At 39.7% G+C, this 20,279-nt stretch overlaps 1 protein-coding gene across 1 annotated transcript in view; it reads right to left on the minus strand.

Annotated features, from left to right (window-relative positions):
- The window catches only part of LOC141273024 (anthrax toxin receptor 1-like), a 119,527-nt gene that overhangs the window by 61,784 nt on the left and 37,464 nt on the right, over window positions 1-20,279 (minus strand). Inside the window, exons 2-7 of the mRNA XM_073684340.1 lie at window positions 14,000-14,071; window positions 9,751-9,822; window positions 9,277-9,358; window positions 7,536-7,569; window positions 6,883-6,962; window positions 5,272-5,340 (exon numbers count right to left, since the gene is read on the minus strand). Coding sequence (XP_073540441.1) covers window positions 5,272-5,340; window positions 6,883-6,962; window positions 7,536-7,569; window positions 9,277-9,358; window positions 9,751-9,822; window positions 14,000-14,071 — 409 coding nt within the window. The remainder of the gene's footprint in view (window positions 1-5,271; window positions 5,341-6,882; window positions 6,963-7,535; window positions 7,570-9,276; window positions 9,359-9,750; window positions 9,823-13,999; window positions 14,072-20,279) is intronic.

Raw genomic sequence — 20,279 nt, forward strand, 5'->3', positions numbered from 1 at the left:
ATTATGTATGTATTATTTGGCAGTAATATTCAGACACAGAGTGGACATATTATTAAAGCATTGTATAACAGTATTATTTAGACATTAAATGACAGCTTTCTATGGGCACTGAATAGCAGTACTGTGTGGGCAATATGCATGTTATGTTATGTGAGCACTATACAGTAGTTTTATTTGCAGGTGTCATTGGCAATATTATTTTACATAAGCAACTTTAAATGATGAGTAAAACTTCTGGGTTCCCATATCAGTTCTGAGCACTATGTTTTATACCTGAGCTGGACTCAGCAGGTCAGTGCATTATGTGTATTGGTCCGGCATCCATATCTGAATAGAAAAAAGCTGCGCATAATTTTTTTTCTGTCTGACACCACTGGATATCGAACTATTCCAATAAGAGGCTATCTGATCAATATTCTCATTAGTTTATCTACAATGCTTTTGTATTAAGCACAAGAAAATTACTGTGGGGGAACACCGGTAATATTTAAAGGGGGCTTAAAATGTTGAACAGGACATTAGGCCTATTTTGCTTGTTGTGCAGGAAAACATTATATATATATATATATATATATATATATATATATATATATATATATATATACATTCAATATTTCATTGAAGAGGACATGTCATTTGACATAAATATTATCCTTTTTTTTTTTTTACCTGTTGTAAATACCTCTGTTTTCCTGATTCTGCCATTGTTTTCCTTTGGTTCTTGCTCCTCTCCATTCCTGAGATCTAGACCTCTTTTCCCTGTATATAAATCTCATCTTTTGAGTGGGCGTGATACTCAAATCTCTATGGCAGTCTTCTGGAGGACCGCACCCCTATAGCTCTAAAGATTAGACTTAAATAGAGGGAAGAGAAGGCCATATCTCTAGAATGGAGATGCGCAGAAATAACAGAAAAACAAACCCAGACCCCAAAATAGCACAATTTACTCCATATTAAAAATATACATATTTAAAGGGAATCTGTCACCAGGTTTTTGACACTTAATCTGACAGCAGCATAATGTAGAGACAGAGATTCTGATTCCAGTAATGTGTCAATTATTGGACCACTTGCTGTAGTTTTGATAAGCAGCAAGATATTATCCATAGAGGACAAGTAAACCTGCTGCCATGTAGTTATTCATATTCATATGCTCTGTATATCCCCGCCCACATCACTGATTGGCTGCTGTTTGTCTATGCACACAAAAAGCAGCCAATCCGTAGTGTGGGCGGGGATATACAGAGCTCAGCATTCAGAGAACTGCTTGATTTTTGGCAGATAAAACTGTGATTTTATCAAAACTGCAGCAACCAGTCCAGTAAGTAATACATCGCTGGAATCAAGGTCTCTGCTCCCACATTATCCTGTTTTCAGACGGGGGAGCAAAAACCTGGTGAGAGATTCTCTTTAAAAGATATTTTGGGAAAATCTAGTAAAAGGAGATAGTAGAACTTTCACAGCAAAAACAATTTAATTAAAAAAACATTTCTATTAGGTTTTAGTGTTTTTACTTAGTGAGTCCCCACTGGACAAGCACACAATGTACTAAAGTGACCATCTAGTGTTTCCGCACATTGTGGATGATGTGGCGCTATAGTCCATTTATATGTATAATAATATCCTGCCCTCAGTGTCCCTGCTGCACATATCTGCTTATGACAGCCTGGCTGTTTCCATCCTGTCTACGTCCATGTAAATCTGCCTCACTGCCCACGGCCATCTCTGTCCCTCTGCTTCATATCATGGATTCAGACTTGAGGATCTATTTAATGTAACATGGAATGAAAGCACATCGTACAAGATGGGTACAAATGAGCAGCAAGGGGACTCCTGCAGCGGAAACCAAAGGGAGTCGAAATGTGCAACAAATTGTATATGGAAGCATGGTCGTAGGGGTTCTGTGGCGTAGAAAAGCTAGCACCCTGTCAGTTCTATAAATGTTACATCTAATTTAAGACACTGCCAGCTCTTACAACTGCTGCATATAAAGTCATATCGCTAGGTAAAATATGTGATTTAGTGATGGTTTATTGAGCGGTACATCAATATTGCTAGTGATAGATCAAGTCAAGGGCAACAAGGAAAGTAGGGACCCATTTTTAGACAGTTTTTCGCATGATAAACTGCATAGATGAAACAGACTGCAGTACATTGTGTGAATATTAACTTTATACTGCCATACACTGCCCATATAACACTGCCATACACTTCCCACATTACACTGCCATACATTGCCCACAAAATAGTGCCATTCCTTCTCTGAAAGAAAGTGCTATTCAATGTTCAGATGATACTGCCATATACTGCCTCATAATACTCATATATAGCGTCAAAATTATGCCACCAAACAATGGGTACATAATGCTTCCATCCAGTGTCCACAAAATCCCGCCATACACAGCCCACATAATGCCGTCTAGTCTACAAACAATAGGCATTATGTTAAAAATATTGTCTTTCGAAATGAAACCAGAATCCTTTTCACAATGCACCTCAAGGGCAAGCAAGTCAGAGGCTAATGGTCGATAATTCTAGAGATAAAAATCCAGACACTGAGGGGTTAAGCAGCTAGAGTCATTATAAAAATAAATGAGCAAACAGGGTAATAACAGGTACAGGCAAATAAGGTATAAAGTAACCACAGGGTCACTGAATAGTGCACTCCCCAATGTGACTGAGCAGTGGTGGCTAAGTTTGATATTGCAAAATAAGAGCTTGAAAGGGAACCTGTCACCAGCAAAAATGCTATGGGGTTAACCTGCAGGTCAATAGCGCTACTAACCGGCCTGGCGTCTGCACGTAGCTGAACGCTGTGGGGAGAAAATGAACTTTATTCTCCCTGGCAGCATTCGGTTTCAGTCAAGGGGGTGATGCCGGCGCTAGTTCAGTCACTGCTCTGAGAATACAGAGCGGCCGCTGTAGCTACGCCCTCGACCCTGACTAACACTGGCTCAGCACTGGGGCCAGCTGTCAGGACTGGAGACGCAATTACAGCCGGCATTCTGTATACTCAGAGCGCTGACTGAACCCTCGCCGTCCCCGTGACTGAAGCCGAATGCTGCCAGGAGGAATTTTCTCTCTGCAGCGTTCGGCTAAGTGCAGACGCCGGGCAGGTTAGTAACACTATTAACCTGTAGATTAAGCCGATATCTGCAGGTTACCAGCATTTTTGTTGGTGACAGCTTCACTTTAAAATAACTCTTTTGAGGTCAGCTTTAGCAGTAGTAGCAGCTGCAGTAGTAGTAATAGCGGTAGCAGTAGTAGTAGTAGAAGCAGCAGTAGTAGTAACAACAGTTGAAGTTGTAGAGGTAGTATTAGTAGAAGCAGCAGTAATAGTAGTACCAAGACCAGCAACAGTAGTAGCAGCAGCAGTAATAGTAGTAGTAAGAGCAGCAGCAGTAGTAGCAGCAGCAGAAGTAGTAAAAGCAGTAGTAGTAACAACAGTAGAAGTTGTAGCAGTAGTAGCAGTAGCGAGTGGCAGTAGTAAAACCAATAGTGGTAGTAGTAGCAGTAGTAGTGGCAGCAGTAGTAGTAATGGTAGTAGTAGCAGCAGCAGTAGCAGTGGTAGTAGTAGTAGCAGCAGCAGCAGTACTGTTAGTACTAGCAGTGGCAGTAGTAGCAATAGTAGAAGTACTAGCAACAGTACTAGTAGTAACAGTAGTAGTGGTAATATAATAGGATAGCAGCTGCAGTAGTAGCAGTAATAGTGGTAGTAGTAGTAGTGGCAGCAGCTACTGTTAGTAGCAGTAATAGCTGCATTAGTAGTAGGTAGCAGCAGTAGTACTGTTAGTAGCAGCAGTAGTGGTAGCAACAGTGGTAGTAACAGCAGTAGTAGTACTAGCAGCATTAGTAATAATAGCAGAAATAGTAGCAACAGTAGTAGTGTCAGAAGTAGTAGGAAAGGTAGTAGCAGTAGTAGGGGTAGTAGTAGCAGTAGTAGTGGCAGCAGTAGTAGTAATGGTAGTAGTAGCAGCAGCAGTAGCAGTGGTAGTAGTAGTAGCAGCAGTACTGTTAGTACTAGCAGTGGCAGTAGTAGCAACATTAGAAGTACTAGCAACAGTACAAGTAGCAACAGTAGTAGTGGTAATATAATAGGATAGCAGCTGCAGTAGTAGCAGTAATAGTGGTAGTAGTAGTAGTGGCAGCAGCTACTGTTAGTAGCAGTAATAGCTGCATTAGTAGTAGGTAGCAGCAGTAGTACTGTTAGTAGCAGCAGTAGTGGTAGAAACAGTGGTAGTAACAGCAGTAGTAGTACTAGCAGCATTAGTAATAATAGCAGAAATAGTAGCAACAGCAGTAGTGTCAGAAGTAGTAGGAAAGGTAGTAGCAGTAGTAGGGGTAGTAGTAGCAGTAGTAGTGGCAGCAGTAGTAGTAATGGTAGTAGTAGCAGCAGCAGTAGCAGTGGTAGTAGTAGTAGCAGCAGTACTGTTAGTACTAGCAGTGGCAGTAGTAGCAACATTAGAAGTACTAGCAACAGTACAAGTAGCAACAGTAGTAGTGGTAATATAATAGGATAGCAGCTGCAGTAGTAGCAGTAATAGTGGTAGTAGTAGTAGTGGCAGCAGCTACTGTTAGTAGCAGTAATAGCTGCATTAGTAGTAGGTAGCAGCAGTAGTACTGTTAGTAGCAGCAGTAGTGGTAGAAACAGTGGTAGTAACAGCAGTAGTAGTACTAGCAGCATTAGTAATAATAGTAGAAATAGAAGCAACAGCAGTAGTGTCAGAAGTAGTAGGAAAGGTAGTAGCAGTAGTAGGGGTAGTAGTAGCAGTAGTAGTGGCAGCAGTAGTAGTAATGGTAGTAGTAGCAGCAGCAGTAGCAGTGGTAGTAGTAGTAGCAGCAGCAGCAGTACTGTTAGTACTAGCAGTGGCAGTAGTAGCAACATTAGAAGTACTAGCAACAGTACAAGTAGCAACAGTAGTAGTGGTAATATAATAGGATAGCAGCTGCAGTAGTAGCAGTAATAGTGGTAGTAGTAGTAGTGGCAGCAGCTACTGTTAGTAGCAGTAATAGCTGCATTAGTAGTAGGTAGCAGCAGTAGTACTGTTAGTAGCAGCAGTAGTGGTAGAAACAGTGGTAGTAACAGCAGTAGTAGTACTAGCAGCATTAGAAATAATAGTAGAAATAGAAGCAACAGCAGTAGTGTCAGAAGTAGTAGGAAAGGTAGTAGTAGTAGCAGTAGTAGTGGTAGTAGCAGTAGCAGTAGTAGTAGCAGCAACCGACAGTACTAGTGGGAGTAGTAGTAGCAACAGCAATAGTAATTGTACTTACCTGTGTTTCATTAAAGTCTTTTACTCCCACGCAGTAAACAATAGCACCCAAACTGCGAGCTCTGTCCGCCTATAAAATACAATATCCACACATACATTGACTGATCTTAGTTACTCCATATTACATCTTACACAGAACTATCTAAATAAACGCTGGCCCCGTGAAATGACCTTAGACCAATCTTTATCAGTAGCGGTTGCCAGTTTTGAGGGGTCCCACTAACAATCTCATGTCTGTTTGTATTTTCCATCTGCTCGCTGTTCCTGACCTGCCCCACTATGAGAATCTGTAAACTCATTGTTATTCATCAATAGTAACAGAAAATGAAAACTGCATAAGTCTTCATGCCCTGTGCTGTAGAAGCGTTGTCTAGGAAATATCAGCTAAGATATAAAGACATAGTAGTATAGACATTTATGGAAAAAGTTACAAAATAACATCCAACTGTTTGGATAGCTTGGGGATCAACATTGGGTCAATAGTATGCAAATAATAGCTTTGTCACACCACCCAAATACAACCTAGACAAGGCCGTCCCTCAAGATGCAACATCAGAGCAAAACGGAGACTTGTAAGAATGGCCACAATCACTTTGGGGAGCTACAGAGTTCTATGGCTGAAAATAAGCATGGTGCACCTCAGCCATAATTCTGTATACCACTGGCCTCTATGGGAAGGTGGCACGAAAGAAGCCATTACTGAAGAAAAGAAGCGTCCAAGAGATCCTGCTTGTGGGAAAACATTTTGTGCTCAGAAGAGACAAAGGAGGTTAAAATTCCCGCTGGCATCATTATGCCCAGGCTGAGGTGCCACATGCCATGCTTCTCCTCAGTGTACACTGGGCACTGTATTAGAATTGATGGACAAATTATGAGTATATTGGGAAACACTAAAAAACAGCTAAACTGGAGATTGAGAGAAAGTGAGAGAGGGCGAGAGATGGAGAGAGTGAGAAGACAGAGAGAGCGTATACGTGAGACAGCATGAGAGTGTGAAGGAATGTGAAAGGGTAAGAGCATAGGCGAAAGTGTGAGAGAGAGGGAGCAAGTAAGAGGGTGTGAAGGAGTGTTTTTCATAGTTACTCCTGAACACAAAATCTTCTCCCACAACACAGCAGGACCACCTTGATGCTGTTTTCCTTCAGGAATTGTCTCTGTCTTGCCACCATCTTACACAAGAAGTGAGAGAAAGATTGTGCAAGAGAAAGGAAAGAGAGATTGTGACAGTGTGTGAGGGGATGTAAGAGTGCGAGTGAGAGAGGATGAGTGACCGTGTGAGTCTGCGAGAGTTGGTGTGTGAGAGAGATGGTGGGAGGTAGTAAAGACCCCCACACATAATACGGGTGGGATCCGCCAGCTAATGTGTATGGAGTCTCGTGACTTCCCACCGACAGGTAATATCAGGGAAGATAAGGATTATGCAGTGTGAATTTAAACATCTGACCCTTTTTTTCTCTGGAAGGCACGTGGTGGTGTCTCTTCGCTCTGCCCATCATTGGCAACACATGAACACTTCCATGTGTATGGAGGAGCCATAAGAAGTAGCTGTCAGCAGACAGTTACCTAGTGTAAATGGCCACCTAGTGTGAGAGTGTGAGGATCTCTGAAGTACCTCTTTTTCTGCGTAGTAGAACTGGTTTTGCTGCAGTTCTCCATCAGTAAGCGCAATGATAACACTCGCTGCCCTGTTACCTGAGGGTAAAAATGCAAATATCAGTCGCAACAAGGACATTTCCTTTCCATTATATGTCTGTTTTCTCTTATCATACAGTAGTTCACTATATATCTGCACCTCACAAGGTCGGCATGTGTTATTAACACTTAGTAAGCTAAGTTCCATGATAGTGAGCAGGATTTCCCATCTATGAGCTACAGATACACAGAAATAATGGGCATTGAGTGACAAAAACAGCTCCACTACATCGGTATTGTAGTGTGTAGATCAGTCTGAGAAGCCTATGGAGCGTGAAGATCTATACATATTATACATCTATACCGACAGAGCATGCAACCCTGAAGAGCTCATCTGAAGGTGTAGTATCCCTTTAAATCTGTACTTTACATGTATTTTGGATTGATTATGGCGGAGAACGTCCTCAAATCACAGATTTTTGCTCTACATACACAGTTTTTTTTTCTTCTTTTTAGTGCTAGACTTTAGTGTGTATCAGTGGTGGTTGATACCTTTTTGTTTTTTTCTTGATTACATGTATTTTTGTACAATCATTTATCGTAAATAGGGCATAAAATATACCAATAACTTACTTCCACTATTCTCCTGGTTGATCTGCTCGTTCGCCTGTAAGAAATACTCAGTATCAGCCGTGATTTCAAAATGGATGAGTAAACAACTAGAAACATTTTTTTAATTAGCACTGCACATTCCTTCTTGACCTTTGTGGTGTGAAAATATAACTTGGATGAATGCTAGGAGACGTTGAAACTTCATTTGTAGTGAATATATACTGGTTAAAGGGAATCTGTCAGCAGGATCGACCCTCCTAAGCCGTCTACAGTATATGTTCAAGTTAAGTAGAATGATACTTTAACTGCGATCTGATGTTTCCAGAGAAATCCACATTTTTCTTACATGTAAATGAGCTGTTCAGGGCTATGTGCCGGACATAGATCTGCATGAGGATCTGTCTTTAGGGCTTATTTTTAATAAAAGGAGGAGTTACCAGTGTGAGACAAGTAATTAATACAGAACAGTACAACTGAATTTTGTCTCATAACAAACACATGTTCTGCAGCTCTCACAGCTCTGCTGTATAGTAACAATATTACAACACTGACTGCCTGAGATGAAAGCTGAAGCTGAGAAGAACCTGCAGATGTGATAGTTAAAACCACACACAGCTCTGCAGTGAGATCAGGACATCCCACTGGTATCTCCCCCTCTATATAAAATAATCCCTATCTGGAGGCAGATTCTCATACAGATCAGTTTCCGGCCCATAGCTCTTAACAGCTTCTTTACATATCAGAAAAATGTGAATTTCTCTGGAATAAAACATCAGATCGTAGAAATAAAGGTATCATTCTATTCAGCTTCCTATGACCTCTATGTCCATGTAGACAGCTTAGGAGGGTTGATCCTACTGATAGATTCCCTTTAAAGTGTATACAATAAAAGGGTTATCCATCTTTCTTTTTTTAACTTGAATGCATTTATTTGGGGCTAAAAATCTGTTTTGAAATTGGGTTTAATTTTTAAAATGTCGCTTCCATAGCTTCTGTGCTGTATTGTCTATTGCTGGCTGCAGAATGAGTAAACTGAGAATCTCTCAGTCAGCCCACCATGATGAACTGATGGGGAATTTGTAATTCTTTTATCTATCTTTTTCTGATTTCCTCTCAGCTGATTTATAACCTCAGACCATATTAAAGTTGATGCAGGGAATCAAAAGGCCTGTAAAAAAACAAATGGTGCAAATTTTTTAATGAGAACCAATTGTAAAATGATTTTTAGTCCAAAATACATGCATTTAAGTAAAAAAAAAGAGAATTGTCCCAAAAGGAGGACAACCAGTTTAAATGGGACAAAGACTCCATTATGAGATCCATTGTGACAATCGGATAATCACTGAGGCCAAACCCCTAATACTAGCAGCTAATTTTGTAGGTGGAAGATTCCCTTGTAGTACATGGTTGTCCCAGGTTCACTTTGCTTTGGATTGCAGAGGGGGATCTTGAGAAGACGACTCCTGTCTATGATGTAGTTATACCCTAATAGGGCATTTGGTACCTAAATCAGCTTCATTGGTATCTTGGTTGAGGAATATTGCTTGGTCTACTTGCTGTATCCTTGGGCACTGCCAATTGCCTGACCACTAAGCCTCATGCACATGGCAGAGATCTTGTGGCTACATTATATGAGCAGTAATGATATGACTTTTGGATGTCCATCAAGGAGGTTTCGTTCACTTAACCAGATTTATTATACGTGCATTAGATCATATTATGAGACAAATTCTATAGATTTGACAAGAACAGCTTTAGTTACCATTTTAAATCCTTCATGCATGAAAGTGTCACCTCCAGGCACTTCGTTATAAAGCTTCTGGAGACCTTGACGTATAAGTTCTCTGTGAAGGACATTAAAACAGCCACAATGAATGGTAACAATCAGCACAAGGTGCATTCTTATCGTTTTTTATCAAAACTGAACCCACCAAAAATCATTTAGTAAGACACAAAACAGAATTATGGCAGGAATGACCATTTTGTATCACACATTATTTCCCCATGTGGAAACCTTTGACCCAATGTTTCCCCGCCTTGCAGAACCTCTGCTCATAGATATATTGACCCATAAACAAAATCTTTGTGAAATAAAACACCAATCAAAGCAAATTTCAGTTTTTAGAACCTGAGGACCAATTTTTGGAGTAAAAAATCTCACGCCGCCAACCAAAAATTCTGTAACATCACTGTCTATGAATGGGTGTATTGCTCCGCAATCACACCAGTGCTTTACCTTTTCTCAGTCAACTTCATGATGGTTGTAGCCCGGGAGGAGAAGACAATGAACGACATCCTTAGCATAGGACTGTATCGAACACAAAGATTCATAAAATCAGAGAAATCCAGGGAATGCATGATATATGCAAAAAATCAACACTACACAATAATATACAAAGTATATAGCTAACGGACTGAAATGTCAACGAGAAGCTGATGGTCATTCCCATATCTATTTGTTTTACAACATTTTTATAAAAATTTTCCTGGGCAGCCATATCAAAAGGTACAGCCTTCTGGTATTGTCTAGATATACAGTACAATAGTACTTGTTTGCTTTATGGCAGCTGCAAAGAGTGTCAGTTAATTACCGGAGAATTGTGAATAGTCACAGCCTCTTTCTGAGAAAGTGACGGGAGATGAATACAGAGCCTTATTTATGAGGATAGTGAATCTCGTTATCATATTGCCTTATATGCGTCTCCATCACAATACAGCTGTCATTAACTCGCACTCTGCGGATTCTGCCCCAGTCTACACAGCAAAGCTGACAAGCGAGCTATGGAAGACAAACATTGTCTGCCTATAATGGTTGCTCTAGTTTAAAAAAATAAGCAAAAAACATTTCAACAAATATAATTATAATAAAAACATGATCACATTATTATATGTCTGCTTCTTAAAAGTTAAACATGTCTTCCTTCCACAGTGAAAAAAACATAGTGATGTCAGATGAGAATTTTCTAAAGAAAGTGCTCTTCCAGCTGGAATAGCTCTGTCGTTCTCACAGATTAATTCATCCCATGTGGACATATTGTGGTAAATGGAAAACATTCTACCTTTGTCACACACAAGTTACTATATACTGAATGCTTTGTCCAACTCCCATGGCCATAAAAAGGTCAATGGACACAATATGAAACTTGGGAACAGCATTGAGCACGTATATATGCCTGCTGGATATACAAGTATGAATAACTACTGGCCTTATCTTTTAACAACAGTTAACATCCATAGAAACGAAAAGTAGTGACAGACCAATACACGAGAAATTGTAAAATCTTTAATTCTTCAATACAAATTGTCAGAATTTCATCTAAGGTTAGGGCTATGCATATGCAAGTATAGTAAAAATATAACAAAATCTAAGTAAAAGTGCAAGCACAGCAATATGAAAATGGACCGTTGCGCCAAATGTTCACATGCACGTCAGGACATATAGTAGTGCTCAAAATAATAGCAGTGTGTTCATAAACATGAGTTAAGCACAAAATCTTTATATTAGTTATTATTTCCATGCATTAGAACATTGCACTCTGTTTTCTAATTCAAAACATGAAGAGAAATGTATATAATGTTTAACTACTTTACAGAAAATAGCAAGCAATGAACATTGGGCCGTTCTAAAAAATAGCAGTGTCTGCATTTATCTTTACAAACTCACATGTTCTCTTTTTTTTGAGGATTTAGCATTCCTGTGAATCACTAACCTAATATTTAGTTGTATACCCACAGTTTTTAGAACTGCTTCACATCTATGTTGCATAGAGTCAACCAACTTCTGCCACCTGTCAACTGTTATTCCAGCCCAGGATACTTTGACTACATACCACAGTTTTCTGGCATTTGTTGGTTTTGCCTCAGAAACGGCATTTTTAATGTCACCCCACAAGTGTTCTATCGGATTAAGGTCCGAGGATTGGGCTGGACACACCTTAACTTCAATTTTGTTGAACTGGAGCCAAGATTTTACTCGTTTACTGGTGTGTTTAGGGTAGTTGTCTTATTAAAACACTCATTTCAAGGGCATATCCTCTTCAGCATAAGGCAACATGACCTCTTCTAGTACTTTAATATATGCAAACTGGTCCATGAGCCCTGGTATGTGGTAAATAGGAAAAAAAATCATTGACTGAGGTGGAATAGCAATAATTAAAAAATGATACTTTATTATAAATATTAAAATATGATAAACAAAACCACCGTACTAAATGCAGTCTATCCTGTATGTCCCTTCTTTTATCACACGGGTCATACTCAGGATATTAATATTCCCTAAAACCAATCACCCAATGTGTAATAACTGATGTCTAGACTACTCTCAATATATCTCTATCCTAAATTGACAACCCTTAGACGAATATAAGTAATTTCCACAGGGGGAACATAGGATTATTATTGCACTCTGCCCTCTACAGAATATCAGACTATAGACCCCTTCTTATCCTGTATATAGTCGGTGTTATATGAGACAGGAGAAATATTAAGTATTTCCATAGGGGGAGCATATGATTATTATTGCACTTTGCCCTCTGCAGAAAATATAGACCCCTTCTCATCTTGTGTATTGTCGTGGTGTCTACATAGGACACAGCTCTTTTTGTTTCACTTACAGATCTAATGAATCGTCTGTCATTACGCTGTCCCTGTAAGACTTGCTGCCCCTTTATTTATAACTCAGGGTAGTAACTTATATTCGTCTAAGGGTTGTCAATTTAGGATAGAGATATATTGAGAGTAGTCTAGACATCAGTTATTACACATTGGGTGATTGGTTTTAGGGAATATTAATATCCTGAGCATGACTCGTGTGATAAAAGAGGGGACATACAGGATAGACTGCATTTAGTACGGTGGTTTTGTTTATCATATTTTAATATTTATAATAAAGTATAATTTTTTAATTATTGCTATTCCACCTCAGTCAGTGATTTTTTTGTGTATGTTGATGGTTATAATATATTTTGAGTTATTGGTCCTCAGTCAGTGAATCCCCCATGTGGTAAATAGGTCCTGCACCATAGTAACAGAAACATGCCCATATCATGATGCTTGCACCACCATGCTTCACTGTCTTCAGAGTGTACTGTGGCTTGAATGCAGAGTTTGAGGGTTATCTGACGACCTGTCTGTGGCCCTTGGACCCAACAAGAACAATTTTACTAAATTCAACCGTCCACAAAAGTTTCTCTATTTCTCTTTAGGCCAGTTGATGTGTTCTTTGGCAAATTGTATCAGCTTCAGTACACGTCTTTTTTTTTTAACAGTGGGACTTTGCAGGGACTTCTTGCTTCGAGATTAGCTTCACACAGGCGTCTTCTAACTGTCACAGTACTCACAGGTAACTTGAGACTGTCTTTGATCATTCTGGAGCTGATCATTGGCTTAGCCTTTACCATTCTGGCTATTCTTCGATCCATTCGAATGGAAGTCTTCCGTTTTCTTCCACGTCTCTTTGGTTTTGTGTCCCATTTTAAAGCATTGGAGATCATTTTAGTTGAACAGCTTATCATTGTCTGCGCTTCTTTATAAGTTTTACCCTCTCCAATCAACTTTTTAATCAAAGTACACTGTTCTTCTGAGCAATGTCTTGAACGACCCATTTTCTCAGGCTTTTAAGGAGAAATGCATGTACATCATGTGCTGGCTTCACCCTTAAATAAGGGCCACCTGATTCACACCTGTTTCTTCACAGAATGATTGTCCTCACTAATTGAACTCCACACTGCTATTATTTTGAACACACCCCCTTTCAATTAATTGTTCAAATTCACAGACTCAAAAACATTCAGTTCATGAATGCTGAGTCTGTTGGTTTTCTTAGAATCTACTGCACCAACTGGTAAATTGTTTGACATATGGTAATATAATTTATACCAAAAACAGTAGTTAATCTGGTTAGTCATATTGGACTGCTATTATTTTGAACACTACTATATGTTTTAAGTGCTCTTATTACCACACTCCTACAAGGGAACATAGGGGCAAATGTAACAGAATCAGATGTTAATGTTCAGCTAGGTTGCAAACAAGGTGTTAGAGCTATGTTCATATTGCATTTTGACCATTGATCAGTGGCTCTGTCGTGATTTCTGTCTGAAGCCCTGAAAAACAGCATTCGGGCGGAACCCCCAACATGGCGATTCACTTTAATTAGGCACTTTGTATTCTCTCTGGCCTCCGATTCAGCAGTGTTCGAAAGTGTTCGGGATTAGGCCTAAATTCTGTCTTCGGGGTTTTAGATGGAGGCCTCGACGTAGCCACTAACTTGTGTCCATAGTGTAATATTAAATAGGACTATAGTAGATGCGCTTTATGCTATCTCCAGTGAAACAAAGGAAACCCAACATGCCCAATATTTTCTCACATTTCCTCATTTCTCCATTTTACAGTAGTATGGACAGAGGAGATGAATATCTTAGAGGATCGGAGAGGTGAGTGGATCACTAGTAGACACTGTATTATTACAGGAAATTCATACATACCTTGTGAATTTTTCAGTAAGACTTTCAACAAAGTGGTAAATCTCATGCCAGTGGTTCTTCACACTCCCGGACCTGTGGAAAATACCATAATAAGATCAATCAATGGTCATTAGGCTAGGGTCACACGATTTTCTCTCATCCAAGAAAATTAGGCCGAGTATGCTAATCACACTCTGATCAGAATGAAGATTGAAAAAAAGAATTCCCCATCTACTCCATTCTACAATACAAGTGCGGTCCAATTTTTCCACATTTCCACGGACCCATACACATGAATGGCCGAGTGCAATCTGACAATTGGATTCAACTCCTGCATGCTGCGATTTTTACCCTTTATCTAGAGGTTTGTAATACTGAAGTGAGTAGTGGGATGCTCATACACACGGATAATTGTAATACTGCAGTGAATAGTGGGGTGCTCATACATATAGAGGTTTGTAATACTATAGTGAGTAGTGGGTTGCTCATACATATGGATGGTTGCAATACCACAGTGAGTAGTGGGGTACTCATATATGTATATGGATGTTCATAATACTGAAGTGAGCAGTGGGGTTCTTATACACACAGATAACTGTAATACTGCTGTCAGTAGTGGGGTGCTCATACAATACCGTTCAAAAGTTTGGGGTCACCCAGACAATTTTGTGTTTTCCATGAAAACTCATACGTTTATTTATCAAATGAGTTGCAAAATGAATAGAAAATATAGTCCAGACATTGACAAGGTTAGAAATAATGATTTTTATTTGAAAGAATAATTTTCTCCTTCAAACTTTGCTTTCGTCAAACAATGCTCCCTTAGCAGCAATTCCAGCATTGCAGACCTTTGGCATTCTAGCTGTTAATTTGCTGAGGTAATCTTGAGAAATTTCACCCCATGCTTCCTGAAGCCCCTCCCACAAATTGGATTGGCTTGATGGGCACTTTTTGCGTACCATTCGGTCAAGCTGCTCCCACAACAGCTCAATGGGGCTGAGATCTGGTGACTGCGCTGGCCACTCCATTACAGATAGAATACCAGCTGCCTGCTTCTTCCCTAAATAGTTCATGCATAATTTGGAGGTGTGCTTTGGGTCATTGTCCTGTTGTAGGATGAAATTGGCTCCAGTCAAGCACTGTCCACAGCGGATGGCATGGCGTTGCAAAATGGAGTGATAGCTTTCCTTATTCAAAATCCCATTTACCTTGTACAAATCTCCCACTTTACCAGCACCAAAGCAACCCCAGACCATCACATGACCTCCACCATGCTTGACAGATGGCATCAGGCACTCTTCCAACATCTTTTCAGTTGTTCTGCGTCTTACAAATGTTCTTCTGTGTGATCCAAACACCTCAAACTTTTGATTTGTCTGTCCATAAAACATTTTTCCAATCTTCCTCTGCCCAATGTCTGTGTTCTTTTGCCCGTATTAATCTTTTTCTTTTATTAGCCAGTCTCAGATATGTCTTTTTTTTTGCCACTTTGCCCTGAAGGCCAGCATCCCGGAGTCGCCTCTTCACTGTAGACGTTGACACTGGTGTTTTGCGTGTACTATTTAATGAAGCTGCCAGTTGAGGAGCTGTGAGGTGTCGATTTCTCAAACTAGAGACTCTAATGTACTTGTCTTGTTGCTCAGTTGTGCAGCGGGGCCTCCCACTTCTCTTTCTACTCTGGTTAGAGCCTGTTTGTGCTCTCCTCTGAAGGGAGTAGTACACACTGTTGTAGGAAATCTTCAGTTTCTTGGCAAATTCTCGCATAGAATAGCCTTCATTTCTAAGAACAAGAATAGACAGTCAAGTTTCATATGAAATTTCTCTTTTTCTGGCCATTTTGAGAGTTTCATAGAACAAACAAATGTAATGCTCCAGATTCTCAGCTAGCTCAAAGGAAGGTCAATTTTATAGCTTCTCAAATAAGCCAAACCGTTTTCAGCTGGGCTAACATACTTGTGCAAGGGTTTTCTAGGGTTTTCTAAACACCCATTAGCCTTCTTACACAGTTAGCAAACACAATGTACCATTAAAACACTGAAGTGGTGGTTGTTGGAAATGGGCCTCTATACACCTATGTAGATATTGCAATAAAAACAAGACGTTTGCAGCTAGAATAGTCATTTACAACATTAACAATGTATAGAGTGTATTTCTGATTCATTTAATGTTAGCTTCATTGAAAAAAAATGTGCTTTTCTTTCAAAAATAATGAAATTTCGAAATGACCCCAAACTTTTGAACGGTAGTGTACATATGGATTATTGTAATGCTGCAATGAGTAGTGGGGTGCTCATACATATGGATGTTTCTAATATCGTAGTGAGTAGTGGGGTGCTCATACATATGGATAATTGTAATACTGCAGTGAGTAATGGGGTGCTCATACATATGGATGTTTATAATACAGTAGTGTGTAGTGGGGTGCTCATACATATGGATAATTGTAATACTGCAGTGAGTAGTGGGGTTCTCATACATATGGATGTTTACAATACTGTAGTGAGTAGTGGGCTGCTCATACATATGGATAATTGTAATACTGCAGTGAGGAGTGAGGTGCTCATACATACTGTATGGATGTTTACAATACTGTAGTGAGTAGTGGGGTGCTCATACATATGGATAATTTTAACACTGCAGAGAGTAGTGGGGTGCTCATACATATGGATAATTGTTAACACTGCTGTGTGCAGTGGGGTGCTCGTAGTCGTAGGTGCGGGTAGTAGTACATAACACAGAGTACATGTTTTATTATAATGTCATGAGCAAATGGGGCTTGTTAGAACCCATAGAGACCATCTGTTATCTCAGGGGGAAGTTTCATTTGGCCAAATAATTTCCCTGCAGTGACCACAAAAGGAGAGCTTTTTTTAACCACTTCGCGCCAGAGCCTGTTTTTGCCTTCGTGACCAGGTCAATTTTTTCAGTTCTGACCACTGTCACTTTATGAAGTAATTACTCTGGAACGCTTCAACGGATTCCCCTGATTCTAAGACTGTTTTTTCGTGACATATTGTACTTCATGATAGTGGTAAAATTTCTTCGATATCACTTGCGTTTATTTGGGAAAAAATCGGAAATTTGGCGAAAATTTTGAAAATGTTGCAATTTTCAAACTTTGAATTTTCATGCCCTTAAATCAGAGAGATATGTCACACAAAATAGTTAATAAATAACATTTCCCACATGTCTACTTTACATCAGCACAATTTTGGAACCAAAATTTTTTTTTAGTTAGGAAGCTATAAGGATTAAAAGTTGACCAGCGATTTCTAATTTTTCCAACAAAATTTACAAAAACATTTTTTTAGGGACCACATCATATTTGAGGTGACTTTGAGGGGCCTTTATGACAGAAAATACCCAAAAGTGACACCATTCTAAAAACTGCACCCCTCAAGGTGCTCAAAACCACATTCAAGAAGTTTATTAACCCTTCAGGTGTTTCACGGGAATTTTTGGAATGTGGAAGAAAACAATGAACATTTAACTTTTTTTCACAAAAATGTTACTTTAGACCCAATTTTTTTATTTTCACAGGGGTAACAGGAAAAAATGGACTACCCAATTTGTAGTGCAATTTCTCATGAGCGCGATGATACCCCATATGTGAGGGAAAATCACTGTTGGGCGCACTGCAGGGTTCGGAAGGGAAGGAGCGCCATTAGACTTTTTGAATGTAAAATTTGTTTGAATAATTAGCGGACGCCATGTTGCGTTTGGAGAGCTCCTGATGTGCCTAAACAGTGGAAACCCCCCCACAAGTGACACCATTTTGGAAACTAGACCCCTTAGGGAACTTATCTAGATGTGTGGTGAGCACCTTGAACCCCCAGGTGCTTCACAGAAGTTTATAATATTGAGCTGTAAAAATAAAATTTTCACATTTTTCCCACAAAAATTATTTTCATCCCTTAATTTTGCATTATCATAAGGGTAATAGGATAAATTGCACCATGAAATTTGTTGTCCAATTTCTCCTCAACATGCTGATACCCCATATGTGCAGGAAAAGCACTGTTTGGGCGCACGGCAGGGTTTGGAAGGGAAGGAGCGCCATTTGACTTTTTGAATGTAAAATTTGCTTGAATAATTAGCGGACGCCATGTTGCATTTGGGGAGCCCCTGATGTGCCTAAACAGTGGAAACCCCCCACAAGTGACACCATTTTGGAAACTAGACCCCTTAGGGAACTTATCTAGATGTGTGGTGAGCACCTTGAACCCCCAGGTGCTTCACAGAAGTTTATAATATTGAGCTGTAAAAATAAAATTTTCACATTTTTCCCACAAAAATTATTTTCATCCCTTAATTTTGCATTATAAGGGTAATAGGAGAAATTGCACCATGAAATTTGTTGTCCAATTTCTCCTCAATATGCTGATACCCCATATGTGCAGGAAAAGCACTGTTTGGGCGCACAGCAGGGTTTGGAAGGGAAGGAGCGCCATTTGACTTTTTGAATGTAAAATTTGCTTGAATAATTAGCGGACGCCATGTTGCATTTGGGGAGCCCCTGATGTGCCTAAACAGTGGAAACCCCCCACAAGTGACACCATTTTGGAAACTAGACCCCTTAGGGAACTTATCTAGATGTGTGGTGAGCACCTTGCACCCCCAGGTGCTTCACAGAATTTTATAATATTGAGCCGTAAAAATAAAATTTTCACATTTTTCACACAAAAAATGTTTTTCATCCCCTAATTTCGCATTATCATAAGGGTAACAGGAGAAATTGCACCATGAAATTTGTTGTGCAATTTTTCCTGAGTACGCCGATACCCCATATGTGGGGGAAAACCACTGCTTTGGTGTACGGCAGGGTTCGGAAGAGAAAGGAGCGCTATGTTGGCTGGCATAGGTTGCAGACACCATGTCACATTTGAAGAGTCGCTGACATGCCGAAACAGCAGAAACCCCCAAAAGTGACCCCATTTTGTAAACTACACCTCTCAAGGAATTCATCTAAGGAAGTAGTGAGTATTTTTTAATTTTTACGTTTATACCATTGGGCAGTGAAGAAAACATAATTATATTTTTACCACAAAAAAAATGTTTTACCCTCAGATTTTACATTTTCACACAGGGCAATGGGGAAAAATGGTGCCGAAATGTGTCACACAATTTCTTCTAAAAGTGGCAATACTCCATATGTGGCTGTATCGTACCGCTCAGCCATACGGCGAGATCTGGGGGGGACGGAGTGCTATTTGACAATTGGAGAACAAATTATTGTAAAATAGGCACTTGGATTTGGGAGCACAACATTTTCTGTATTTCTTTTGGGGGGCAAGGGCCATTTCGTTTTTCCAGAGCCTTTCTGCTACCAGTAACTTGGAAGTCCCTTATATTTTTAACAGATAACGGACCTGAGTGGTGACTTGCTTTTTTTGAGGACAGAGTTGAAGCTTTTATTGGGAACATTTTACATATTGTTTATCCGGCGCTCTAGGCTGAGCACTTACATCGGGGTTTCCATCTAAATTTCCAAGTGATGTAATTCAGATGAAACCCCTGCGGGATCCATTCACTGTAATGAGGCAGCAGAGTTACTCTGGACTCTGTCTGGCCTCTGTTTAGCGGTGTCCTTTTTTTCAGAAGTGCACAAAACTGTGGCCAACCGCACTTTTATGCACGCCTAAAAAAACTGACACCGTGGGATCACAGGCCAGACGGAATCCACAGTGGCCTATATCTGCCTCATTACAGGGAATCTTCCGTCATGGGTTCTGTCTGAATCACGTATTTCAGAGATTTACACGGAAACTCTGGTGTAAGTGCTCAGCGCAGAGCGAAGGATAAATGTGCGCTGAGCCTTACTGCGAACTTTGGGAGACATAATAAACAAATCAGTAGCAGGTGAAGAATTGGTTTTATTTATTTTTTACGCCGTTCCTCGTGCGGTATAAGTGATGAGATTACTTTATTCTTCGGGTCGGTGCGATTACAGAGATACCAGATTTATATCGGGTTTTTATGACTGACAGCTGTCACACACTAAAAGACGCTTTTTTTCAAAATCTAGTTTTTGCATCGCCATATTTTGAGAGCTATAATTTTTCCATATTTCGGCCGACAGAGTCATGTGATGGCTTGTTTTTTGCGGGACGAGTTGACATTTTTATTGGTACCATTTTTGGCTACGTGACATTTTTTGATTGCTTTCTATTCCGTTTTTTGGGAGGTAAAATTAACAAAAAACAACAATTCAGGAATTGTTTTTTGAGGTTTTTTTTTATGCCGTTCTGCGTGTGGTAAAAGTGATAAGGCAGCATTATTCTTCGGGTCAGTACGTTTACAG

This window comes from Phyllobates terribilis, unplaced genomic scaffold (assembly GCF_046119375.1).
Source record: "Phyllobates terribilis strain yellow unplaced genomic scaffold, ASM4611937v1 Scaffold_5__5_contigs__length_657084704, whole genome shotgun sequence".
NCBI classification, from domain to species: Eukaryota; Metazoa; Chordata; class Amphibia; order Anura; family Dendrobatidae; genus Phyllobates; species Phyllobates terribilis.